This window comes from Macaca fascicularis, chromosome 13 (genome assembly GCF_037993035.2).
Source record: "Macaca fascicularis isolate 582-1 chromosome 13, T2T-MFA8v1.1".
NCBI classification, from domain to species: Eukaryota; Metazoa; Chordata; class Mammalia; order Primates; family Cercopithecidae; genus Macaca; species Macaca fascicularis.
In genome coordinates, this window is record NC_088387.1 from 59,003,265 (window position 1) to 59,031,050 (window position 27,786).

The following is a 27,786-nucleotide window of genomic DNA, read 5'->3' on the forward strand; positions in this document are numbered from 1 at the left end:
CACAGACGATAACTGTGCAGAAAAAAAAAAAAAAAAAAAAAGGAATACCAACAACTCTAAATCAAAAAGTGATTCAGAAGAGTTGGATTCTAAATGTGAAAAACTTTTAGGAATACCTTAATCAATTTATTTTGCCTAAAATTTCCTCCTTAGGTATATGTAAGAGTGTTAATATGATCAAATTATGCCTAAATAAGTCTAAAAGAGCTCTTTCAATAGATATAAAAATTCTGAGTGATAGGAAAACCATGTATCATAATTTTATTGACAATGTTGTTCTTTTTTGTTGTAGTACATAAAATAATAGTTTATCTTATAACTGACTGTACCAGAGATACAAGTAAAAACAGTAAATTATTAATATCATCAGTAAGAGAAAGGTTAAAACTGTACAATATTCCCTTCATGAGGAGAAATTTGGATGCTGCTGGGATATTTAACCACAAATAATGATGGGACTAAATAAACCAATTAAAATATCTAAGGAAAATGCTTAAAATGCGAAATATTTACTTTGGCATTATACATTTTTATAATGATGTTCTTATTAAATGGAATATTGAAACAACTTTGACTTATTTTATAGTAGAATATTGTTTTTATAAGTAATATTTTTATTTGAAAAGTTGACATTCTTTATCCTTCAACTTTTTTTTCATAGTCTTATTACACAATATCCTTCAATGTTGAAATTGGGATTTGTAGGCTTAAAATATTATATCATAAATCTTAAATATAAAGCAGGTATATTTCAGGTTTTTCTTTTCTTGAGACAGGGACTTGCTATGTTACCCAGGCTGGTTTCAAATTCCTAGGCCAAAGCAATCCTCTTTCCTCAGCCTCCCAAATAGTGGGGACTTTGGCGCACACTACTGGATGCCTCAGGAATTTTTACAATAGACATTACACTTCACCTTTAATCATTTGCAACATCTATGAATGCAAAAAGAAACAAAAACAGAGAATAATTACTAAATATAGTATTCAGCATTCTAATTCACTTACCTGGACTATTTTTGATGAATGATCTGCATGATTTAAAGTGGTTCTATCAGCATCTGGATCAGACTCCGTCTGCCTCAGGGAAGCATGTTTTTTCTTTGCAAGGTCAAGATCTCTACTATATGAGTATCCAAGTTTAGAAGTAGGAGATAAACTCGTTTTTTTGATAGGCGATTCTGGATCTGATCTGCATTCTAAGGATCTGGAATTCTCTAATTTTTCTTTCTCCAAGTTACTACTGATGTCTAGAGTTTGAAGCTTTTGTTCATCTGTCTCCTCACAAATAAAGGGTGGAGACATATCCTTCTTCTTATCACTAACATATAAGTCACTCAATTCTAAAGTCTCAGCTTTCAATAGTCTCTTTTTGCCTAACAAAACCTGTGCTTGGGTTGAATCTGTATTGGAACATATTCCAGGGTCATCAGATCCTGAAGTCCTTCCAGAGCTCTGCTGAGACTTCTGGGGTTCTGTGTCACTTTTAGTCCTGCGACAGTAAGGGGAGGCTGTGCTTGGACTAAGGTGATCATCAGGAGTTTGACGCTCACTTTCTGACTCTCCAACCCCACTATCATTAACGAATACAGAGTCATCCTGTGATAAGAAGTCTACTGCTCCGCTGATGGGCTGTTGTAGTTCAGGCTCCCGCTTCAGATCACTAAGCTCTGCATAGAATTTTTCTTGATCAACAGAACTGTTTGTATCTGTTTCGTAGTTTCCAACTTTATATGTGCTTTTACTGCTGTTTTCCTCTATCTGAACAACATTTAGCTCTTGGCCACTGAAATGTGCCCTTATTTGATAGAGATAAGTCATAACAGTCAGTTTATCAGGAATTGCTAATAATACCATATCAGAAGGTTCCAATAATCGGGAAATTCCTATGCTGGCAAATCCATCGTATGCCTTCAAAGGAAGGAAAAACAAAAGATATGTTGAACAGTTCACATAATTCATACATTTTAAAAAGAGCACATTTTTAATTGTTGTTGTTGTTGTTATTGGAGGGTACATGTTATCGACATTATGTCACATGAAAATAACAAATTTCCAAAAGTCAGACATGTGTAAAAGTGGGGGGAGAGGCAAGAGAAAAAAGTGTAATAAATAAGAATTAAAATATTTTTTCCAATAAAGGAAATAAGCAAAAATGAGAGTTAAATTTTTTAAAACTCTGAGAATGGACTTTTAAGATAAGGAACGAAAGTATAAAGAAACATTAGACTAATCCATATTGAGCTTTATCATTTCTATCAACCTCTCTTTTCCACGGTCATGTAATTGCAGTGATTTGTGAAGAAAAGCACAGCTAGATAAGTCAAAAGAACTAACTACTAGATTACCTGATATAAAATACAAATAAATGCAATTTAAGTGTAGAAACAGAAACATTTTTTAAATGCTCAATTAAGACTGATTTTCATAATGAAAAGAGTGACTTCATTTTAATTCATTCGTTTTGGAAAGAATGAAATGTTCTGAGTACTACAACCTAGTTGAGAATGTAAGGCTGCATTGTATTATTTTTGTTAGCCTTTAAATGACTATGGCACATCAGGTTTTTCTAGTTTTGAATAATCAAAGCTGTTTCTCAATTTACAATTAATTATTACTATCCTGAACTAACCCTTGAAAACAGCATTGTGTTGCTAGGAAGCATTAAAAGTATGGCTAAAGGTTTAGATATACTCTCAGAGAAAGAAAGAACCCTCTAGATATATTCTTGCTCTGAGACGTAAAATGTTTACTCTTTTTAGGAACCTAGGATCATAATTCAAATTTTTTCTTAAAAGACATGTTAGGAAACTATGTAACAATTCAGAAGGAATCAGTCTTCTGCACTTACTTGTTAATCTTTAATTTCTACGTTTGAATTTAATCTTTGTCTCATATTCTTGTAGTTTAACAAACATTAAGGAACAAGTAAGAAAGAAAATGAAAAATAAATTGTGATATTAAAACCTCTTCAATTTTCACAGCACTAGGCTTCACAATATAGGTACCTCAAAATATTTACTAGAGAGAATGACTCAGTTGGTGTGCATGTATAGGCTTGTTTGTTATTTTACAAGTTTTAGGAAAATTGAAGTCATTTTCCTTTTCATGTGTCTTGACAACTTGACTGACAGGCATCAATAGCAGGCCATCAGGGAAAGCACCACAGGCAGTATTCTAAACATTCCCAAATTATCTAAAAACACTGACATATTGGTTAAGATCAGATGTCACAGGAAAATGCCTTTTTTTATTCAGCACTTTTTACAGACCCGGGGAAATGATTAGCTTCCTTGTGGGGAAACTCCTGCTGGTGTTTTGCTTCAGGTAGCAATTCATTTTATATACACTAATTACACTAAAAAAAAAAATTAAAAACAAACTAGGTTTCTTGTAAGCAAGGTTTACGCTTTATAAAGGACTTTTCCCAAAGCTTAATCTCTTCTGCCCTGGTCAACTACCTACTGTTTTTTACCTGTTTGTGTGGGGTGAAAAAAGAGGTCTTTCTAAGAAAATTATCTTATTCGTTCCTACATGTTATTAAATTGGTAAGGAGGAGTTACTGCCAGTTATGTTATGCATCTGTATGAAATTTAAGACACAGGCATTGTTTTCCTATGGTGCTTTAAGTTCATTCAGGGGCACATGGGGTTATTGGGAAGAACTGTGTGAAGCTAGAAGTAATTTGCAGGTAGCAACTCAATGTAGCTATCAGGTAAGAAGCAGCAAATGATGAAAGGAAAGACGATGTAAAAACAATTATTTATTGAATAATACAATGAATAGAATCATCAAAGATAAAGCCTTTCAAAAGCCATGATTGTCTGTACTGGAAGATCTAACTGAAAAAAATTTTTAATGGGATGCTCTTCCGTATGGAGTAATATGTAAATCCAAAGTATGCTTACCATTATTAAGTTAACGAAAAGCTAATGTAAAGAAGTGTGACTTAAGCCTTAATGAGATTCCCCATATTCTTCACACATTTATAACGAGGTAGAATCAACAATATTTTCTTTTCAAAATTTTGAACAGTAAGGTGAAACATCCACTTTAAAAAATGGTTTATTTTATAATGCTCATGTCTGTATTTAAATTGGCTTAGCATTTTGTTCAAATGTAAGAAAATGGAGGTAAAGTACTGCCATACCCAAAGATATAATTTAATTGTAATTAATGAAAAAGAAGCACTTCACTTTAATAGACACAGGCTCTCCAAAATTATACAAGAAATAATTCATGAGAACAATTTACTTTGTAACATGCCCATCTGAAGGGTGATTTCTACAAGAAAACTATACTGATTTTTAAAGATTATCTTTTTTTGGTGGCATATTTCAATAGAAACTGCCAGGTTTTTATTGCTCTATGGCCAGCATTATGCATTTGCAAAAAAACAAGCATTTTTGATTGTTTGTTTGTTTTTGGACACAGGGTCTTGCTCTGTCAACCAGGCTGGAGAGCAGTGGCGTGATCCTAGCTCACTGCAGTCTTGGGCTCCTGGGCTCCAGCGATTCTCCCACCTCATCCTCCCAAGTAGCTGGGACTACAGGTGCATGCCACCATGCTGAGCTAACATTTTCATTTTTTGTAGAGATGGGGTCTTGCTACATTCCCCAGGCTGAAGAAACAAAACCTTTTTGATGGCAATACACATTTTTGGTTTTAGAGAGCAATACAAGTGAAAAATTGTTTTGATTTAAAGACTTGTTAACTGAACTTCTATCAAGGTTCCAAGACTTTGTATCACCAGTCATTTTAATTATTTAATTTAAAGTATGTTAAGAACTTTAGACCAGAGGCTATTAACCACTTTGTCTCATGAACCCTTTTGGCAATGGGTCCCTTCTCAGAATAATGTTTTACATGGATAAAACATATAGAATTACAAAAGAAACCAATTATACTGAAAAATACACCTATGAAAGTATTACTTAAAATGAATTTGGGAAGTAGTAATATATGTGCTTTTTATGACTGCACGAATTAATCTGAAGACGTTATAAGCTTATAAGGTATTTGCAGATATCTGCAGCAACAACTATAGCATGACATGAAAATATCGAAAATATCTGTGATTTCCAAAGGTGACAAAGTTTCAGCCATGGCTAACACTATGGTGGTTTATTGCCTAAATTCATAGTTAAAGGAAAGCTAAATTTCAGTTGAGGAATTATGAAAGTAAAATGTATTTTTTCCCTCAACCATGTTCAAGAAAGAACACCCTGATTTCTACCCACAGATCACAGGTTAAGAACTCCTGTTCTAAGACAATAATAAATTTCATTAATTTTTCAGTTGAAGAATTCAATTCAGTAGAAAAAAACATTCAGTGCCCTACTGTGTGCTGAGTTAGGTGCTTCCCTCCTTGCACACAGAACACACATACTGTGTGCTGGGGTAAACAGATAAGTCAGCCTGTGGCCACAGTTAGCTGGTCCAGGGCTCCAGCAACTCAGGCTTACACAGATGCCCTGAAGGCTGAAAGGATCGATATCCCCTTGCCCCATATCAGTTGGGAAGCTCTGATCTCAATACATTGATTAATTATATGGGAAAATATAGTCATGTGTTGCTTAACAATGGGGATATGTGCTGAGAAATGCACTGTCAGGCGATTTTGTTGTTGTGTAAACAGCACAGTGGGTGCTTACACAAACCTAGATGGTACAGCCTACTACATACCTAGGCTATGCAGTATAGCTTATTGCTCCTAAGCTACAAAACTGCACAGCATATTCCTATACTGAATAGTGTAGGTAACTGTAACACAATGGTAAGTATTTGTGCATCTGAACATAGAAAAGGTACAGTAAAAATAAAGTATTATAATCTTACGGTACATCACCATCTATGTGGTCTGTTTTTGACCAAAACGTTGTTACGCAGCGCATAATTGTATACGGTTTACCAGACAATGAAAAGAACCAAGGTTTATATCTTTTTGCTTCTCAGAACCTAAGTATTCTCTCTTGCTTACCCATTAGGCTCTTCTTCTCATCCCCAACCAACATATTTTTCCATACTTACATAACAGCTATGGCACAACAGTTTTGGGTGCATTTTTAAAAAGCCAAATCTTAGAATAAAAGCACTATGCTTTAACAAATATTCAACAGTTAAAAAGATAATTTGCATATTATAATATGATGCCAACCTGGCACTTACAGTCTTTAAAAGTTCATGATAAACCAGAGTAAACCATGTATCCTAATGTACTGCAGTAAGCAGACAACACTCTGTGAGTTGTAGTTATGACCTCATAAAACTGCCTCACTTTCTCCAAATAAAGACTTTCAGAGAAGCCAAAATGGAAACTACGTATTTTTCTTGCGCATCAATTCTTACCTTTTTGTTGTTCTCTTTAATATCTTGAGGATTCAGAGACTTGTAGTCACTGAGGGAGAAAATAGCACAGTGGGTACATATAGTATTTGATAAAAACAGCTGATCTTAAAACAAACTGAATCTAAAAATTTGACATTCAATAATACTAAAGAGTAACTAGCAATTTCACAGCAATTCAATCAACAAAACTAATAGTGTGGAAAATTAAGGAAATAAATAAATAAATAAATAAAAATAGTGATTACACGTTTCACTGCCTGAAGCTTTCCATCTAAAAGAGAGGTTAAGGCAGGGGACCAAAGACTAGCCTTGACAACCAAATTTACCATGAGGTAATCCCTTGTTGTCAATATAAAGAATTACCGGCTTATTTGTCTCATCTCATTTTAACACTAACACAATTTTCATAATAATTTGAAGTCAGTTCTTTGAGATTAAGGAGAAAAACCATTTTCTTTCTTTTTTTTTTTTTTTTTTGAGACAGAGTTTTGCTCTTGTTGCCCAGGCTGGAGTGCAATGGCACGATCTTGGCTCACCAAAACCTCCGCCTCCCAGGTTCAAGAGATTCTTCTGCCTCAGCCTCCCGAGTAGCTGGGATTACAGGCATGCACCACCACACCTGGCTAATTTTGTATTTTTAGTAGAGACAGGGTTTCTCCATGTCAGTCAGGCTGGTCTCGAACTCCTGACCTCAGGAGATCCCCCTGCCTTGGCCTCTCAAAGTGCTGATATTACAGGTGTGAGCCACCACGCCCAGCCACCATTTTCTTTAAAAAGAGAAAAGATTGTTTTTAGGTATGAAAAAGGAAAAGCTTTCTGACATACATCTCTCAAAAGCAAGAGGTGGGGGTAATAAAATAAATACAAATTATTTCAGGACATGTGCTAAGAAATTATTTTATGTTCTTTTAAAAAATGTCTATTATGTACAAAATATTCATAGGGAATGGAAAATGTTTCTACTTACATTAAATCTGGTCTAAAGTGGTGTAATATTGCACAAAAAGATAAACCATTTCTCCACGATGTAGTAAAATTGGTGATTTTTACTCCTCGATAGTTCTTTGTAACTTCTTTACACCATACAAGCAAAGACTGACTAGCATTTGGCTTTCGCCCCAAAACAGGACTTGGTATAGGGCTTGGCTAAAAAAAAATGAAAAGAGGAAGACATTAAAAGAATTTAATGGAAGATGAAAATCAACATTAATTGACCTAATCAGATCATTTGAACACTTTGATGTCAGTTTAGATCCTTCACAACTGTAAATTCACGACAACTGCAACCTCCAAGAGGGAGACATAAATCTTAAATTATCTCCAGTTTTAGCCCTTGGCATTTGCCTGACAAGGAGGTACATATGCAAGATTTTAAACTTATACATAAGAACAGGCCAGGAGCTTTACTGATGGAAACATCATGTTAAAGTTTTGAAATATTTAAGGCTAAATACCTTTGTAACTCACACACCCTCAAAATTTCCCCCAAATGCAATAATGTACAAATATGGTTCCTTTTTGACTAGGTTAAAAATAATGTATTTCAAGGTCCAAATGTAACACAAATTTCTCGTAGTGGAGAGATTAAAATTATCATTAGTTTTAAAAATACATTACTCATATATGCATTTTAAGTAAACAGCACAATGATAACCATATTCAAACATGCTTCTTATATAAATTTAATGATGGCAAAACAGTTTTAGAGTTATTAGCAACAGGTGTTGGTGGCAACAGCACACAACAGTATGTATTTTGGATATGCTCAAAATATTTTCTAATTATCACTGAGAGCTACTTTTGAATACTAGGTGAGTTAGTAGTGTGTGTGTTTTAAATCATAAGTATATACTTTTATCCTTGTTCATATACTTAAAACATCAATAATAACAACAAACTTAAGACTATATAATAACAATTTTATTCTAAACTTTTATTATTATTAAAACCATGTCATTTTCTTTTACTGAATAACAACTGCATTTTGTGATGGTAACCTTATAGGCTAGTACAATTGGAAACTACAAAGAAAACTGTTAAATGTTTCTGGACTTTAAATCTTGCTATTAATTAGAAGTGCTAGCTATTATAAGAAAACTTACATATTAAATAGAGGTCCTCTAAAGTAAAATGAAAAGAGAACAAGTATTTACTCCTAATATCATTTAAGTTTAAAAAGCAAAGCATTCTTACTACACTGCTTACTTAAGAAAGATCAATGATGCCCCCACTTGACAAAAGCATGTTAGTACCAAACAATTAAAATCATCAACCCCACATAATTATGATTTATGCATTCACTGCTTCTGTGAGAAGACTACTATGAAACACCACTACAATAACTTCCCATTTTTTATTAACTGTCAGATTAACAAAATATTATGTAAACAACCATAAATCTAGCAAAGTACTGTTCCTTAAATGATCATCTCTACGAAGTCAATGCTGAAAAGCTCACAGGTCATAAAAATCAACAGTTTGGATCAATTCTACTTAATACAATGAAGTAGATAAAAACAGAATCCCAATATACTAAATTTACTTTAGAAAATAATAGCTAACTACAATCTAACATGTGTAAAAGTGAACTATTAAATATCTTTTCATGTAAGGATCCACTGACTTTCAAATCCCTCTAGTCATTTAACCTGAAAGTAAAGTGAAGAGTGTTTTATGGATGAGTTAGGGGATCACTGAACTAGGTAGGCATAAACATTTTTTTTTCTTACACTTTCCATTGTTTAAAGAATTGTCTTTATTAAATTGTTTTTCTATATCAAATTATATTATTAAGGTATTGATTCACTCCAAGCATGGGTAATACATACATGGGCCAGATAATCTGTAACTATCATTACACTGATTCATTTCAATTATCAGTAGCATGTCCATAGGTAATGTATAAATGACATTATCACTATATTATGATCTAGAATAGCTTTCTGTATGTAAGAAATAAAGAAAACATATTACATCATTATGATTATGACTGTATCTCTGTTTCTAAGAAGGCTCAATATGAAAAGGCTAGAAGAACTAAACCAAAATTTAAATTGGTTCTAATACAAAAGCCTTGTATTAAGGGATGCTTATTGTACTTCCAACAAAAAGAAGTCATACACAATTGAAGAAACTTTGATGAAATTACAACAAGCCCTATAAATGGTCATGGTGGTTTACAGAGAAAGAAAATCATAGAGCCATTGTTAAATGAAATCATCTACTCCAGAACTGATCTTTTACCTAATATTTTACAGAAAGCCATAAAGGAATTAACAATTAAATCATTTTGAAACCTTCAGTACATAATTGGATGAAACTGTTTGTTGTTACAGCTGGCTCTTGATTTTACAGTAGATGTGGCAGGTTACTTGACTTGTCTGTATTTCAGTTTCCTCATCTGTAAAGTGCAGATTCTAGTGGTACATATCTCATAGGGTTTATTTTATTTATTTTTTTTATTATTATACTTTAAGTTCTAGGGTACATGTGCATAACGTGCATGTTTGTTACATATGTATACTTGTGCCATGTTGGTGTGCTGCACCCATCAACTTGTCAGCACCCATCAACTCGTCATTTACATCAGGTATAACTCCCAATGCAATCCCTCCCCCTCCCCCCTCCCCCCTTGCCATGATAGGCCCCGGTGTGTGATGTTCCCCTTCCTGAGTCCAAGTGATCTCATTGTTCAGTTCCCACCTATGAGTGAGAACATGCGGTGTTTGGTTTTCTGTTCTTGTGATAGTTTGCTAAGAATGATGGTTTCCAGCTGCATCCATGTCCCTACAAAGGACACAAACTCATCCTTTTTTATGGCTGCATAGGGTTTAGTAACAAGATCTGCCTCACTCTCCCCATGTCCATTTCCTCTCTGATCTTAACTACTGCTCTCTCCCTTAAACACTCTGAACCATATTGACCTCTTAAAAAGAAAAAAACAACTGATAATTTATTAAAATAGCTGACCTAAGCATCTGCAATGGTGACTTCAACCTCAACTCTTGGCTCAGTATGGATCAAAGAAATCTATTTAACAATCTCAGAAGGACTGTGCAAGTCAACAAACTGTTTGCGCATGCTCTTCTGGGAGTGATTCCATGTCTTAGAACCTTTACCACAGCTGTTTTTCTTGTAGTGATTCTCAAAGTCTTGGTAGGCATCCCAACTGGTCCTTTCACTTTGAGATTCTTTTCCTTTGTGCCTCTGATCAAGTCAGCACACATGTTCTTCAGGGATTTTTATACTGCAGCTGGTTAGGGGAATTCTAATTCAGTGAATCACCACCTTTGGTTCCACCAGTATTTAAACTTATGGCTGTAATACAGTTTCCTAACCTACGTGTTCCTTGGAGAGAGCAAACAGCCATGAGTCAGGAATAGGAGCCAATGGACTGTAGCTCCATCATGCCTGAAACCATATCTTCCTCAAAATGGAATCATATTAATCTCTTTGTTGTTCCTTGGATATCGAAGACATGTTTCTACCTTGGGGCCTTTGCACAGATTGCTCCATTTGCCTGGTACTCTCTCAGATATCTGCATGGTTAACTCCAATGCAATCTTCTCCATTAGGCCTATTCTGACCATCCTACTTAATAATGCAATCTGGTCAGGCGTGGTGGTTCACACCTGTAATCCCAGCACTTTGGGAGTCCAAGGTGGGCAGATCATTTGGTCAGGAGTTCAAGACTGGCCTGGCCAGCATGGTGAAACCCTGTCTGTACTAAAAATACAAAAAATTAGCTGGGTATGGTGGCACGTGTCTGTAGTCCCAGCTCCTAGGGAGGCTGAGGCAGAAGAACTGCTTGAACCAGCAGGCAGAGGTTGCAGTGAGCCGAGATCGCGCCACTGTACTCCAGTCTGGGAGACAGATTAAGACTCCATCTCAAAAAAAAAAAGAAAAGAAAAAAAGCAATCCACCTCCATCACCCAGTCCCAGTTCAGCACTCCTGAATCCACTTACCCTGCTCTATTTTTTCCATGGACTTATCATCTTCTTAGAGTCCATATACTTTATTTATTATGCTTACTGGTTATTATCTGTCTGCTCTCACTAAATAAGATGTCCACGAGAGCAAAAATGTTAGTTTGTTTTATTTATTAACCTAAATCAAATGCCCAGAACAGTGCCTGGTAGAGCATAGGTACTCAGTAAATACTGTTATATGAAAAAAATGCATGTAAAACACTTAGAACAATGTATGGCAAACAGTACCATTCAGTTAATATGAATTGCAATTATTACCACCACCAATGCATTATCAGCAGGAATTTTTATTTTTTGAGGCTCTTCTAGAAATTTCAAAGGCCATGAATTTCTTCAAGATCATAAAAAGTTTTTTCCTTTTCTTCTTTCTTTTTTTCCTCCCCCCCCAAACAAAGCTTTAACTAGAAAATAATCTTGACACCTAGATATTCTATGTGGAAAATATGGCACTTGCAATGCTTGGCAATGTATCTATTTCTATAGGGTGGGTGAAAAAAGAAGCTCTAAATGACTTTGTAATTTGTTGCTTTCCAAAGAAAGAAAGACACAAAAATCTGTCCATAAAAGGTAGAAATACACTTGCAAATATAACGAATTTTAATGCATTATTTCTGTTTAATATAGATTACATGTTAAAGGTAATAAACCTACCTAGTTATTCTTCCTAATAATGGCAATAGCTTTCTTTCAGAAAACCTAGTCAAATAACTTGCAAATTTTCTTAAATTTTAATAAGAAATGTCAGTTCTATTTTTTCTGCTCTATCCCTCTAACTATAGTTTCCTTCTCTTTTGCTGTCTGCCCTTCTTCCATGGATACAGCCACATATTCCTCTAGGCATTGCTCTAAATAGTTTTCTACCACACTTTGAGCTGATTCATTCCCAGGATTCCAACTATTACTTCCATGCAGATGATACCCAAATATTTATAGTTCAAACTATCTCAAGTTGACATTTCCAGTTGGCTGTCCTTTCTATCATACAAAATTTAAACTCAGTATGTTCAAGACTATAATTGTGATCTTTCTTTACAACCTGCTCATTTTCACTGTGTTTGCAAATGATACAGCTATTGTCCCAATTGTTTAGATTTTTAATGTCAGAATCACCTTTCAATTCTTCCTTCATGTATCATCTCTTACCAGTTAATTTACAGGCAGTTTTGCTCATATTTTGTAAGGTTTTTATAATCTATCTCCTTTTGCCTATTGCAAAATCTTCCTAATAGGTCTTCCTTCTTCCAAATCCCCCCCTGTAACCAATCCATGTCATAGCATTGGTCTTCTTAAAGCACAGCTTAAAGTCTCTAATGGCTCTCAAGAACATACAAAATGATGTCAAAATACTTCTAAGCATTGAATCCCAAATCTTTCTCAATGTATTTACTCTCTAGCATTACTCACCATCCTTTAAAATCCCTATGCTTTCCTGCCTAAACTCCAGGTCTCCCATCTCCACCAATCTTGGATCACACACATCATCACCTCCACATGAAATATCTTCTGTCCCAAGCACAACTGCTGCAATTCCACTCTATCTTCAAACCTTCAAGATTTAGTTCAAATGTCATCTCTTACACGAAATCTCCTCCCAATTCCCATTCAGTAGGAAGCCTTTTTCAGTGTTCCTTTGATTCTTTGTGTTCTTCCTGTAGCACTTAATAGATTTTCATTTTACTGTAATATATTCAGTTCTTCTCTCTACAAAAAAGCTTATTAATTTTTCATCAATTCATAAACTATATACTGAGCACCTATTATGTTCCACAAAGTTAAGACCTTTACACAGATAAGCTAATTTAATCCTCATAACTCCTTTGAGATAGCTACTCTTACTTCCAATTTACAGTTGGAGAAAGTGAGGTTACTCAGGAAGCAGAGGAGTTCCTATACCAAGGAGTTCCCACTCCAAAGCCTGTGCTTTTAAACAACATGCATTTCACATTTCAAGATAATACTGCTGTACGACTTCAGCAGAAGTTGTAAATATTTCAATACTAACAAACGTCTCAGTCAACTTCTTATCGTCTTCAGAGGTTAGATCACTGCCCTCTGTATGTTTAATTAGTTGATTCAAAAAAAGCAATTAACCCAAACAATTTCAACTTCAAGAGTCTCTCTGTTAATAAACCTGTCCATTCTGTTTTATTTCAAATTATTGGCTATAACTAGAACAAGAGCTAATTAAGTCCAGTGCAATGAGACATATACTAACATTGCTTAAGTTGTAGCACATTTTTGTCTCTCAACTACTAATTCTTGGACACTTTCCTCAGTTATTGCAAATCATGGTTGAGGGAACTTTGAATATATCTAAGCATTTGGTGAACCCAAAAACTAGCAACAGTGAGAATGAGAACACTTAGCTCTGTATTGGTTTTTTTTATTATTTTTTTTTCAAAGTGTTTTCATTTAAATCACTTCACTTTATTCTCACGGTAAAACTGAAGTTAGGCTTTGTTATTCTACTACTAGAAAGATTGTGCCATAATTAATTTTTTTTTTAAATCTTCTACAAAACATCAACCAACTCTCTCCAAGCCAAGACATGGAGAGACAGGAAAACTAGAGAGCAAGTGAAACTCTCTGCTGTTTTTATAATGGTAGTCTAGAAGAGTGAGTTGAGAGGTACAGTTGCACTTTTGGTGGGCTCCCAAATAGCAATATGAGCCTCATCCCCTTCCCCCAAAAGTAGAAACAGTAAAATAAAAAGGTAAAAGCAAAAAATAATAACATAGTAACTAAGCATATAATAGAGAGGATCAGCAAAGCCAAAGCTGCTGCTTTGAAAGGACTAAGTAAATTAAACCTGTAATGTGAGTGACCAAGAAAGAAAGAGTGAAGCAAATTCTTAGAAAAGTATAGCTTACTGCAATAGACACAAGAAGAAACAGAAAACCCAGAGAGTTCTATAACTGTTAAAGAAATTGAGTTTGTAATTAAAAACCTTCCCACAAAGAATATTCCAGTTGGTTCACTAATAAGTTTCATCAAACATTCATTCAAGGAAAAAGTATCTCAAACATTACACAAATTATAGAAAACTGGAAAAATGAGATTACTCTCTATCTCATTTCATGGGCCTTTATACCAAAACTCAAAAGGCAAAGGCAAAATTAAAGAAAACTCTCATGAACATAGAGGCAAAGTTTTAATGAAAATATTAGTAATTTATTAAAAAAGGATAACACATCTTGAACAAATCAGACTTATCCCAAGAGCACATACTTGGCTTAATGTCAGCATATCTATTGAGGTAACCTGACCAATTAACAGATTTGGAGGAAAGATATATAATATAATTATCTAAACAGATTCAGAAGAACATTTAATAAAATAATGTCCATTTATATTCTAACAAATAGTCTTAGCAACCTGTAATATAGAATCTTCTTTAACTTGTTAAAAAGGCCACAGCAAATATTGCAAGGGTGAAATATTTAAGATTGAGCATCTGTCACCACTTTTATTCAACATTGTCCCAGCTGGTACATTAAGGTCAGAAAAAGACATTAAGGTAAACATATTAAAAAAGAAACAAAATTGTAAAGCATTATTTACAAATAATATAATTGAGTATGTAGAACATCCACAAGAAGTTACAACTTATTAGAGTTAATAAGAGAATTTAGCAAGCTGTTGGATACAAAATCAATGTACAAAACCAACTGTATTCCTATCAACTAACAAAAACAAAAACTAAAAATTTGAAAACCATCCATAGTGGCATAAAAATGTCAAGTACTTGGCACAAATCCAAAAACAATATACATGACTGCTATAAAAAAAAAACTATCAAGATTTACTGCGAAAAAGTAAAGAAAATCTAAAGAGATGGAGATCTATCTATCTATATTTTTTTGAGACAGAGTCTCGCTCTGTCGCCCAGGCTGGAGTGCACTGGTGCGATCTTAGCTAACTACAACCTCTGTCTCCCGGGTTCAAGCGATTCTCCTGCCTCAGCCTCCCACGTAGCTGGGACTACAGGCGCGAGCCACCATGCCCGGCTAATTTTTTGTATTTTTAGTAGACAGGGTTTCACCACATTGGCCAGGATGGTCTCCATCTCTTGACCTCGTGATCCGCCTGCCTTGGCCTCCCAAAGCGCTGGGATTACAGGCGTGAGCCTCTGTGCCCGGCCAAGATGGAGATATTTATTCATGGCTTAGAAGACTCAATTTTGTATAATGATATCAATTATTTTTCCAGGGAGAAACGGCTAACCAACAGAAAAGGTTAACTAAACTCTTTCTCCATGAAGAAATGCTCTCAAGTTTACCTTCTTCTAACATGAATTCCATGGAAATATATTGGATTATGCTAAAAGTGAGAAGTCAGCTGTGTTACCAGGCAACATTATTTACTGTAAAACTGACCCCAGCTTGGTGAACTGCATCTATCTCGAAGGCCTATGAATAAACTATATATCTCTATTGAAAAACAAAGGCTGTAGCATCCCTATGCTTAGTGTGATTCATGTAACCAAGCATGTCCCTTTGGAATCTGACAGTTGTGTGTGGGGGCTGCTACAAGATCCTGTGTTTTATAAGGTAGTGGTCCACACTTACTCACCTGATCTTTCACCTAAGAACTGACATGAGGAACTAAAATATGGCCTAGCATACCTGATGCTCTAATGCTAATATGCTATGTTTCCTGTCCTGAAAGTTAAGTAAACCTGGTGCCAAATTAATTGTATATATTTTCCATCAAAAAGGGGTTTGTAGCTAGAATATACAAAGAACATCCACAAATTAGTAAGAAAAGGAAAGGTAATCAATATAAAAAGGTGCAAAAATTGAATGTACACTTTGTAAAAGAAGAAATCCAAATATTCAGTAAATGTGAAAACTTGCTCCATCACACCAGTATTCAGAGAATTACACAAGGTACTACTGCACACTTCTCCCCAGAAAGGCTGAAATTTTAAGAAGTCTCTTGAGATTAAATTTTAATGAAATTAAAAATACCAAGTATTGGCAAGGATGTGGAGCAAAGGGAGCTTTCTTACAGGGCTGATGAAAAAAGTTTGGCATCATCTATTATGCTAAAATTGAAAATGTGCATATCCTATGACCCAGCAATTCCTAGGTTTATATCCTATAGAAATGCATGCTTATACAGCACAGAATAGAATACATATGCAAAAATGTTCACAGCAGCACTTTAAAATTTTCCAAATCCGAAAATAATGTAAATGTTCAGCAACAATAAAATAGATTTAAACATTTTGATCTATTCAGATAGTGAAATACTAGAGACACGCACAAAAGAAATACATCCTAAAACATAATATTGAACAAAAGAAAACAGGTACAAACATGTATATATGATTCCATTTATATATATTTAAAACCAGTCAAAAGTAAACGACATTGTTTAGGGGGGTCATACTTAAAACAATAAAGCCAAGAACAAACTGATTACTATCAAATCATGATACCAAAAGAATAGGAACTTTGCCAACATTTCAGAAACTAGCCCACTTTTGTGCTTCTCTCTTATCCCAATCTCTTTCCTCTTCCCTATAATTGGTGGTTATATTAACAAATGTTATTTTTCAATATTGTGTAATCAAATGTGACAACATTTGGAAGATCTGCATGAGTACGGGAATCAATGTTTTCTAAATAAATAATGCATGATGTTACGAAATCACACATCAATAAAAGATGCAGTTGAAAATGCCACATACGCCAATGTATGGTTTGATTCCACATTGAAACTAACTTAAGAAACTATCATTTGTGAGTTTTGGTGTAGTATCAAAAATTATAATCTCCAATCATTTGAGAACTATTTAAATTCTCTTTAACATTATATATTTGATAAGGTCAAATTTTCTTCACAGAGTACAACCAAAACACATTACAACATATTGAATGCAGAAAGCTGTTTTCAATTAAGCCAGATATTAGACACTGGCAAAAATGAAAACAATGTCAGTCTTCTCAATAAACTGTTTTTGTTTTGAAAAATACAGTTGTTTTTCATGAAAATACTACATTATTTATGTTAATATGTGATATAATAGTTTAATATAACTTTAAATAAATTAATAAAATTTAAAAACTTCTCTCTTAATTTCTAATACTGTAAATAGCAATAGGTATAACTCACATAAACAGAAGTTATTTGGGCTCCTCAATAACTTTTTAATTTCTTTTTATTGTAGTAAAATACACATAATATTTACCATCTTAACCTTTTTTTTTTTTTTGAGATGGAGTCTCATTCTGTCACCCAGGTTGGAGTGCAGTGGCACGACTGGCTCACTGCAACCTCCCTTTCCTGGGTTCAAGCAATTCTCCTTCCTCAGCCTCCCACGTAGCTGGGATTACAGGCTCATGCCATCATGCCCAGCTAATTTTTGTATTCTTAGTAGAGACAGGATTCCACCACATTGCCCAGGCTGGTCTCAAACTCCTGATCTCAAGTGATCCACCCTCCTCGACCTCCCAAAGTGCTGAGATTACAGGTGTGAGCCCCATGCCCAGTCCTTAACCATTTTTAAGTATGCAGTTAATAGTGTTAGTATATTCCATTGTTTTGAAACAGATCTTCAGAACTTTGATTTTGTAAAACTGAAACTCTATCTCCCTTAAACAACTCTCCTTTAATCCTCCTTCTGGTCCCTAGTAACCGTCATTCTATTTTCTGTTTCTGTGAACTTGATGATTTCATATAAGTGAATTCATAAGTATTTGTCTTTTTGTGATAAATTCATTTCATTTAGCATTATGTCCTCAAGATTCATCCATGTCATAGCATGTGACAAGATTTCAGTCCTTTTCCAGGCTGAATAATATTCCACTGCAGATATATACCACATTTTGTTTCTCCATTCATTCATCAATGGACATTTAGAATGCTTCCACTTCTTGGATTTTGTGAATACTGCTGCCATAAACATGGGTGTGCAAATATCTCTTCTAGACTGTTTTCAATTATTTTGGGTATAGAGTAGTCTTCCCTTCTCTGTGGGAATATGTTTTTTTTTTTTTTTTAGATGCCGTCTTGCTCTGTCACCCAGGCTGGAGTATAGTGGCACAATCTCAGCTCACTGCAACCTCCATCTCCCGGGATCAAGCGATTCTCCTTCCTTACTCTCCCAAGTAGCTGGGATCACAGGTGCATATCACCATGCCTGGGTAATTTTTCTATTTTTAGTAGAGATGGGATTTCACCATGTTGGCCAGGCTGGTCTTGAACTCCTGACCAACTGATCCTCCCGCTTTGGTCTCCCAAAGTGCTGGGATTACAGGTGTGAGCCACTGCACCTGGCGGGAATATGTTCTAAGACCCCCAGGGGACACTTGAAACTGTGGATAGTATTGAGCTCTCTATATATCATACTTTGCTTTTTCAATTGGATAACTGAGACGTTATCCCAACAGCCACTACTAAGTGACTAACAGGTGGCATATAAAGCATGGATAAATTGGACAAGGAGATGATTCACATCCTGCGTGGAAGAAGAGGGATGCTGTGTGATTTCATCACATTACTTAGAATGAGGCACAATTTAAAACTTATGATTTCTGGAATTTTCCATTTAATATTTTTGGATAATGGTTGACTATGGGCAACTAAAACTTCAGAAAGTGAAGCCACAAATAATGGGGTGGGGGTGCTACTGTATACTCAGAAGTGAGATTGCCAAATCATATGGTAACTCTATTTTTAATTTTTTTGAGGAATCATGACACTGTTTTCCACAGCACTGTATCATTTTAAATTCACACCATCAGTGCACAAGGGTACTAATTCGTCTACATCCTCACCAATACTTGTTATTTTCTGATTTTTCTTTAGGGATTGAGGATAGTAGCCATCCTAATGGGTGTGAGATGGTATCACATTATGGTTTTGATTCATATTTCCTAATGAGCATCTTTTCATATACTAGTTGGCTATTTGTATGTCTTCTTTGGATAAATATCTATTCAAGGCCTTTGCCTATTTTTGCAATGGGTTGTCTGGTTTTTGGTTAAGTTTTAAGAGTTTCCTAAATATTCTGGATATAAATCCCTTCTTACCAGATATGTTATTTGAAAATATTCTCCCATTTTGTAGGCAAGAAATATTTTCCCTCTGTGGATTGTGTTCTTTGAGTCACAAAAGTTTTAAATTTTCATGAAGTGTAATTTGTCTTCTTTCTTTTGTTGTCTGTGTCTTTGGTGTCTACCCAAGAACTCACTGCCAAATCCAATGTTTTATTTTTGCCCTATGTTTTATTCTTTTTTCTCCATAGTCTTGACTTGCTGAAAATCACTGACCTTATTATATGCAGAGGTTTGTTTCTGGACTCTCTATTCCATTATATTGGTCTATATGTCTGCATGCCAGTACCATACTGTCTTGATTACTGTAGCTGTGCAGTAAGTTTTAAAATCAGGAAGTGTGAGTCTTCCACCCTTGTTCTTTTCCGGGCTTGTTTTTGGCTATTCTGGGTTCTTTAAAATTCCAAATGAATATTAAGATGGATTTTTATATTTTTGCAAAAAACGTTATTGGGATTTTTATAAGAATTGCATTAAATCTTTAGATCTCTTTGGGTGGTATTGATATATTAACAATATTAAGTTTTCTAAGCCAGGAACATGGGATATCTTTTCATTTATTTGTCTTCTTCAATTTCTTTGAGAATTGTTTTATAGTTTTCAGTGCAAGTCTTTTACCTTTCTGGTTGAGTTAATTCCTAAGTATTTAATTCTTTTTGATGCTACTGTTTTTGCTTTTTTTGTTTTGTTTTGTCTTGAGACAGGGTCTTGCTCTGTTGCCCAGGCTGAAGTGCAGCATCATGGTGACAACTCACTGTAGCCTTGACATTCTGGGTTCAAGCAATCCTCTCACCTCAGCCTCTCAAGTAGCTGGGACTATGAGTGCATGCCACCACGCCTGGCTAATTGTTAAAATTTTTTGTAGAGATGGGGGTTTCACCATGTTTTCCAGGCTGGTCTTGAACTCCTGAGCTCAAGCAATCCTCCTGCCTTGGCTTCCCAAAGTGCTACGATTACAGGTGTTAGCTTCTGTGCCTGGCTGATGCTATTGTTAATGAAAATACTTTCTTAATTTCCTTTGTGGATTGCTCATTGTTGGTATATAGAAATACAATGGATTGGTTTTTGTATCATGCTACTTTGCTGAATTTATTAGTTACAACATTTTTTTTTTTTTTGGTAGAATCTTTAGGGTTTTCTATATACAGGATATTCTCATCTGCAAATAGAGATAATCTTATGTCTTCCTTTCTGATTTGGATACCTTTTATATCTTTTTCTTGCCTAATTGTGATGGCTAGGACTTTCAGTACTATATTGAAGACAACTGGCAAGAGTGGGCATCCTTGCCTTGTTCCTGATCATAGAAGTCTTTCACTGTTGAATACGATATTCTCTGTGGGTTTTTCATATATGACTTTTACCATGTTTAGGTAAGTTCCTTTAATTTCTAGCATGTTGAATTTTTTTTTTTTAATCATGAAAGGGTATAGAATTCTCTTTTTCTGCATTGATTGAGATGATTACAGGTACTATCTCCTTCATTCTGCTAATGTGGTGTATTACACTGATTTCATATGTCTAATTATCCTTGCATTCCAGGCATAAATCCCACTTGGTTGTGGTATGTAATTCTTTTAATATGTTGCTGAATTTAGTTTGCTAGTATTACACTGAGGATTTTTTGCAAAGTTCATAGGGATATTAGTCTGCAGTTTTGTTTTCTTGTAGTGTTTGTCTGGCTTTGGTATCAGGATAATGCTGGCCTCAAAGAATGAGGTAAGGAGTATTCCCTCTCCAATGTTTTGGAAATGTTCGAGAAGAATTACTGTTGGTTCTTCTTTAAATGTTTGATAGAATTCACTGGTGAAGACATTAGGTTTAGAGCTTTTCTTTGTTGGGAGATTTTTGATTACTGATTCATTCATCTTATTAATTAGAGCTCTATGCATATTTTCTATTTCCACATGGTTTCATTTTGGTAGGTCTTCTGTTTCCAGGAATTTGTCTATTTCACCTAAGTTATCCAATTTATTGGTGTGCAATTACTCATAGTACTTTTTTATAATCCTTTTTGTTTCTGTGGAATAAATAGTAATGTCTCCACTTTAATTTCTAATTTTCGTAAGTTGAGTCTTTTCTCTTTTTTTATTCTTAGTCTATCTAGCTAAAGTTTGTCAATTTTGTTGATCTCTTCAAAGAATCAACATCTGGGTTCATTAATTTTCTCAATTGTTTTTCTAGTCTCCATTTTGTTTATCGCTGCTCCAATCTTTATTATTTCCTCCCTTTTTCTAGCTTTGGGTTTAGTTTGTTCTTCCAGTTCCTTAAGTTGTAACATTAGGTAGCTGAATTTGGGATCTTTCTTATTTGTATTTTTTCCCCACTGGAAAACAATATTTAGTAAGATCCCATCAGCTATACATGTTCCTGACATTAAGCCGCATCTTCCATTACAATTTGCTCTTGCCTAAGTGGTCCCATGAATGCTGTCCTCTTTGTTACAGTCTACAAGCAGCCGTTGTTAAACTTGGAGGTAGTGTTGATAAAATTAAAGACAGTCTTTTCTAGAGGCCACCAGCAAGGACTTGGAGGGTGAGTATTTACTTTTTGATTCCCACCACACAGCCTTATAAGCATAATAAAGTTACTGGTCACCTTAGGGCAGTGGACAAAGCCACCCTAGGAAAAGCTAGGCCATTGCATTAGCACAGATAAAGCATGAGGGCTGGAGACAGGTAAGAAAACAGAGTACTATCTAACATCCATGACACTTTCAGGTTCAGAGGTTGTTCTCGGCCCTCTACGCTACCCCAGCAACCTCTAACCAATGGGGTGTTCCCTTTCTTGTATTTGAATATAAGTGTTAACTGCTAAAAATTTCCCCCTAAACACTGCTTTCATTGTGTCCCAGAAGTTCTGGTATGCTGTGTTTTTATTTTCATTTTTCTCTAAGTCTCTTGTGATTTCTTCTTTGATCCGCTGTTTATTTACGAGCGTGTAGTTTAAAATACACAAATCTGTGATTTTTTTTTTTTCCATCTGTTACTGATTTCTAACTTCATACTGTTGTTGTCACAAAAGATACTTTGCATGGTTTCTGTCTTTCAAATTTTATTGTAACTTAATTTGTGGCTTAACATATATCCAGGAAATGTCCCATGTGCATTTGGGAAAATGTGTATTCTGTTGTTGGGCAGGTTTTTGTATGTTTTTAATATCTAGTTCATATACTGTGTTGTTCAAGTCCTCTACTTTCCTAATTTCACCTGGTTGTTCTATCCATTACTGTGAGTGGGGTATAGAAGTTTCCAACTATTATTGTACAAGTATGTGTATTTCTACTTCCAATTCTGGCCATTTTTGCTTCAGATATTTTGATGGTCAGCTATTACGTGTGCAAATACTTTTAACTGCTATATCTTCTTGAAGTATTCAACATTTTTAAATATATAATGTCCTTTGTCTCTTGTAACTTTATTTTTTAATTGACAAATAATAATTGTATGTTTTCAAGGGGAACATGGTGATGTTTTGATACCTATAACGTATACTAATTAGATCAGGGTATTTCACATATCCATCATCTCAAACATTTATTATTTCTTTGTGCTGGGAACATTCAATATCCTCCCAATAATATATAGCTTTAAGTAGCTATATTATTGTTACTTATAGTCATTCTACAGTGGTATATAACACGAGAACTTAGTTATCCTATCTAGCTGTAATTCTGTATCCTTTAAGAAATCTCTCCCCATGCTCCTCTCCCCCCTCCGCCCCGCCACCCACCACCCCCCCCACCCCCCCCCACCCCCCCCCCCCCCCCCCCCGGCCTTCCCAGCCTCTAGTATCCTCTGTTCTGGTAGAAGGAGATACATTTTACTTCTATGAGATCAACTTTTTACTTTTAGCTTCCACATTTGAGTGAGAAAATGCAGTGTTTCACTTTCTGTTCCTGGCTTATTTCAGATAACATAATATCATCAATTCCATCTATATTGCCATGAATGACAGGATTTCATTCTTTTCTTTTCCAGCTAAATAGTATTCCATGACATACATATACCACATTTTCTTTAACCATTCATCTGTTTTTGGACAACTAGGTTGAATCTATATCTTGGCTAACATGAACAGTGCTGCAATAAACATGAGGGTGTAGATATCTCCAATATAATAATTTATTTCTCTGTGGATAAACACTCAGTAGTAGGATTGCTGGATCATATGGTAGTTCTATTTAATTTTTGTGAGACCTCCATAGTGTTCTCCATAGCGGCTATAGTGGCTTGCATTCCCACCAACAGTATCTAAGAATTTCCTTTTCTCTGCATCCTCTCCAGCATTTGTTATTTATTTATTTATTTATTTATTTATTTATTTATTTATTTGGTCTTTTTGATAAAGCAGCCATCTTAACTGGAAAGAGATGATTATCTCTTTGTGATCTTGATTTGTATTTCCCTCATGATTAGTAATGCTGGACACGTAAAAAAATATATTTGTGGTCATTTGTATGTCTTCTATTGAGAAATATCTGTTCAGGTCATTAACCCATATTTGAATTTAATTGTTTTTTGGCTATTGGTATGTTTCAGTTTCTTTTGTATTTGGGGGTATTAAACCCCCACTGAATGAGTAGTTTGTAAATATTTTCTTCCATTCTGTAGGTTGTCTTTTCACTTTGCTGTTTTCTTTGCTGTGCAGAAGCTTTTTGGTTTGATGTAATCACATTTGTTTATTTATGCTTTTGCTGACTACACATTTGAGGTCTTATTCATACAATCTTTTCCCTGTCAATGTTCTGAAGTGTTTTCACTATGTCTTCTACCAGCAATTTTAACGCTTCAGGTCTTACATTTAAGTCTTTGATCCATTTTGAGAGGTGGCAGTCTAGTTCCAGAATATTCAGTTTTTCCAGCACAATTAATTGAATAAATTATCTTTCCCCAGTGCGTGTCCTTGGTGTCTTTGTCACAAATCAGTTCGCTGTGGATATGTGAATTAATTTCTGGGTTCTCTATTCTATTTCATTGGTCTATGTGTCTGTTTTTATGCTAGTACCATGCTGTTTTGGTAAGAATAGTTTTGTCATACACTTTGAGGTCTGGTAGTGTTATATGTACAGCTTTGTTATTTTTGCTCAGGATTGGTTTAGCTATTTGGGGTCTTTTGTGGGTTCATATAAATTTTGTTTCTTATTTTCTATTTCTGTGAAGAATGTAATTGGTATTTTGATAGATACTGCATTCAATCTGTAGATCGCTTTGGGCAACATGGTCATTTTAATGATATTCATCTGATCCATGAGCTTGGGATGACTTTCCATTTTTGTGTATCCTCTTCAATTTCTTTCATCAGTGTTCTGCAGTTTTCCATGTAGAGTCTTTCACCTCCTTGGTTAAATTAATTTTGAGGAGCTATTGTAAATGGGATTGCTTTCTTGATTTCTCTGTCAGCTAGTTTTATTGTTCATGTATAGAAATACTACTGATTTTAATATATAAATTTTGTATCCTGCAACTTAACTGAACTCATTTATCAGTTCTAAGAGTATTTTTGGTACGGTCTTTAGATTTTTCTTATTTCCTTTTTTAATAATAACATTTTATTTCCTGAGAGCACAGATTCAACTTCCCCTGAATATATGCTCCTGGTTTTTCTACATATAAGATTACATCATCTGAAAACAGGGACAATTTGACAATTTGACTTCCCTATTTCCAATTTGGATGCATTTTTTTTTTCCTTGCCTAATTGTTCTTCTTAGAACTTCCAGTAGTATGCTGAATAGAAGTGGTAAGAGTAGACACTCCTGTCTTGTTCCAGTTCTGACAGAAAAGGCTTTCAGCTTTTCGCCCATTCAGTAAGATGTTAGCTGTGGGTTTGTCATATGTGGCCTTTACATATTTAGGTATTAACCTTCTATACCTAATTTATCAAGAGTTTTATCATGAACAATGTCAAATTTTATCAAAAGCTTTTTCTATATCTATTTAGATGATCATATGGTTTTCATCCTTTATTCTATGGATGTGATGTATGACATTTATTGATTTGTGTATACTGAACCATTCTTGCATTTTGGGGCTAAATTCCACTTGGTCATGGTGGGCTTTCTATTGTTGTTGTTGATGCCCTGTTGGGCTCAATTTGCTAGTATTTTGTTGAGTATTTCTGTGTCCATGTTCATCGGAGATACTGGTCTGTAGGGGGTTTTTATTGTTGTATCCTTGGCTGGTTTTGATGTCAATGTTATGCTGGCCTCATAGAAAGAGATAGAATTTCCTCTGCTTCCATTCTTTGGAGTAGTTTGAGAGGAATTGGTATTAATTCCTCTTTAAGTGTTGGGTAGAATTCAGCAATGAAGCCATCTGGTCCTGAACTTTAGATTGTTGGAATACTTTTTATTACTGATTCAACCTTTTTACTTATTGGTCTATTCAAGGTTTTCTATTTCTTCTTGGTTTGATCTTGGTAGGTATGTGTCCAGGAATTTATTCATTTCCTCTAGGTTTTCAAATTTATTGTCATATACTCGTTCATAGTCGTCTCTAATAATCTTCTGTATTTCTGTGGTATCTGTTGTGATGTCTCCTTTTTCATTTCTGATTTTATTTATTTGGGTCTTCTCTCTTTTTTCCCAGTCTAGCTAATGGTGTGTTGATTTTATCTTTTTAAAAAATCAACTTTTTGTTTCACTGATCCTCTGTATTTTTTCAGTCTCAATTTCATTTATCTCTGCTCTGATCTTTATTATTTCTTTTACAAAGTTTTGGTTTGTTCTTGCTTTTCTAGTGCATTGTTAGGTTGTTTATTAGAACTCTTTCTCATTTTTTGATGTAGGCATTTATTGCTATAAACTTGCCATTTACTGCTGCTTTTCCTGTGGCCATAAGTTACTTTGGCTGGAAGAACAAGCATAGGTCTGTTCATTGAGCCTGGGAGTATGCCCACCAGGGGTTGCCTGTGGGGTTGTTTCTCTGGCATGATATGCAGGTACATGGCTCCTCAGCTGGCCTAAAGGCATTTTTGCTGGGGGCGATCCACAGGATGGCTGTTTCTCAGGCTTGGGATGTGGTACAAGCTGTTCAGCTGGCCTTGAGTTGTGTCTGCTGGGTAGGGACCCATGAGGCTGTTTCTCAGACTTGAGACACAGACACATAGCTGCTCAGTTGGCCTGGAGATGTGTCCACTGGAGGTGGATCGCAAGGTTGCTTCTCAGGGCCATGATGCAGTCCAAAAGCTACTTAGCTGGTTTGGGGGTGTGTTTTCCAGGTGTGGCCCGCAGGGCTGTTTTGCAGTTCTGGTACACAGGTGCAAGGCTATCTGGTTGGTCTAGGGGCATGCCTGCCAGGGGAGAACTGCAAAGTTGCTTCTTAGGCCTGGGGGTGTTTCTTGGGTCATAGGGGGTTGGTGGGGTATGAGGAATGCACAACTTATGCTCCTAAGATTGCCTCTCAGGCCTGGGATGCTGGCATATAGCTGTGTAGGCAGCCTGGGGGCTCCTTGCCAGAGGCAGCATGTAGAGCTACTTCTCAGGCCTGGGGCATGGGTGCAAAGCTGCTTGGCCGACCTGGGGGTGCTTTGGCCAAGGCCAGCCTGCAGAGATGTTTCTCAGGCTCTTGTTGTGGGCATGGGACCAATTGGCAGGTCAGGGACTTTTCTGTAGAGGGTGGGGCACCTCAGTGTTGTTTCTCAGGGTGCAATCACATAGCTGTTCTGCCAGCCTGAGAATGTCAGCTGTTCAGAAGCTTGAGGCCTCTCCCATATGAAGATGGGCATGTGGCTATTTGGCCAGCTCATGGGTAGGTTCACCCTGGGTGAGACTGCCAGGCTGTTCCTCTGGCTGGAAGTGAGGGTAGTGGGAGTTGGTTTTCATGCTTTGCAGGACCAATGTCATAGCCAATCTTGGGTCCAGATTTTGTGTTGCTGAGGTTGTGGTGTTTAGCCACTGGTATAGGTTTGGAGGAATGAAGATGGAGCCCCAGTGTTAGACAGGTGCAGTGACTATGTGCCCCCACAGAAGGGCACACTTCAGAGGTGTCCCTGGTCTCAAGATGGCACCATGCTTCAGGAGCATGGCTCACAGGAGGTGGGTGAAGTATGGGGAGTGCACACCTCATGCTCTTAACTGGGGCAATGCAGCTGCATGATCTCCTGGTAGCTATCCAAATGGAGACTGTGGGATTCTCCTGTTGTAACAACTATACTGCTGTAAGGTGTTTGCAGTGGCAGTGGGGGTTAATGGAGATCTTCTGCTTACCTGCTACTCACAACAGGAAGTTCTCTCCTGACTCCAGGCTGATTCAATCCTGGGGAATGGAAGGGAGACAGGACTGCAGAGACTGGCTGCCTTCATGCTGCCCTCCTGGACTTCCTATCACCAATAGGTGTTTCTCCACTCCACTGCTACACTCCACTGCTCTTTCTTTGACACTCCTGT

At 35.8% G+C, this 27,786-nt stretch overlaps 1 protein-coding gene across 25 annotated transcripts in view; it reads right to left on the reverse strand.

The window, feature by feature from the left end:
• Positions 1–27,786, reverse strand: part of EHBP1 (EH domain binding protein 1) — a 330,801-nt gene that overhangs the window by 94,985 nt on the left and 208,030 nt on the right. For all 25 annotated transcript variants that reach the window (XM_074011670.1, XM_045369202.2, XM_074011677.1 and 22 more), the window contains 3 exons: positions 7,313–7,491; positions 6,346–6,394; positions 1,006–1,908 (listed from right to left, as the gene is read on the reverse strand). In XM_074011670.1, the coding sequence (XP_073867771.1) occupies positions 1,006–1,908; positions 6,346–6,394; positions 7,313–7,491 (1,131 nt within the window). The remainder of the gene's footprint in view (positions 1–1,005; positions 1,909–6,345; positions 6,395–7,312; positions 7,492–27,786) is intronic.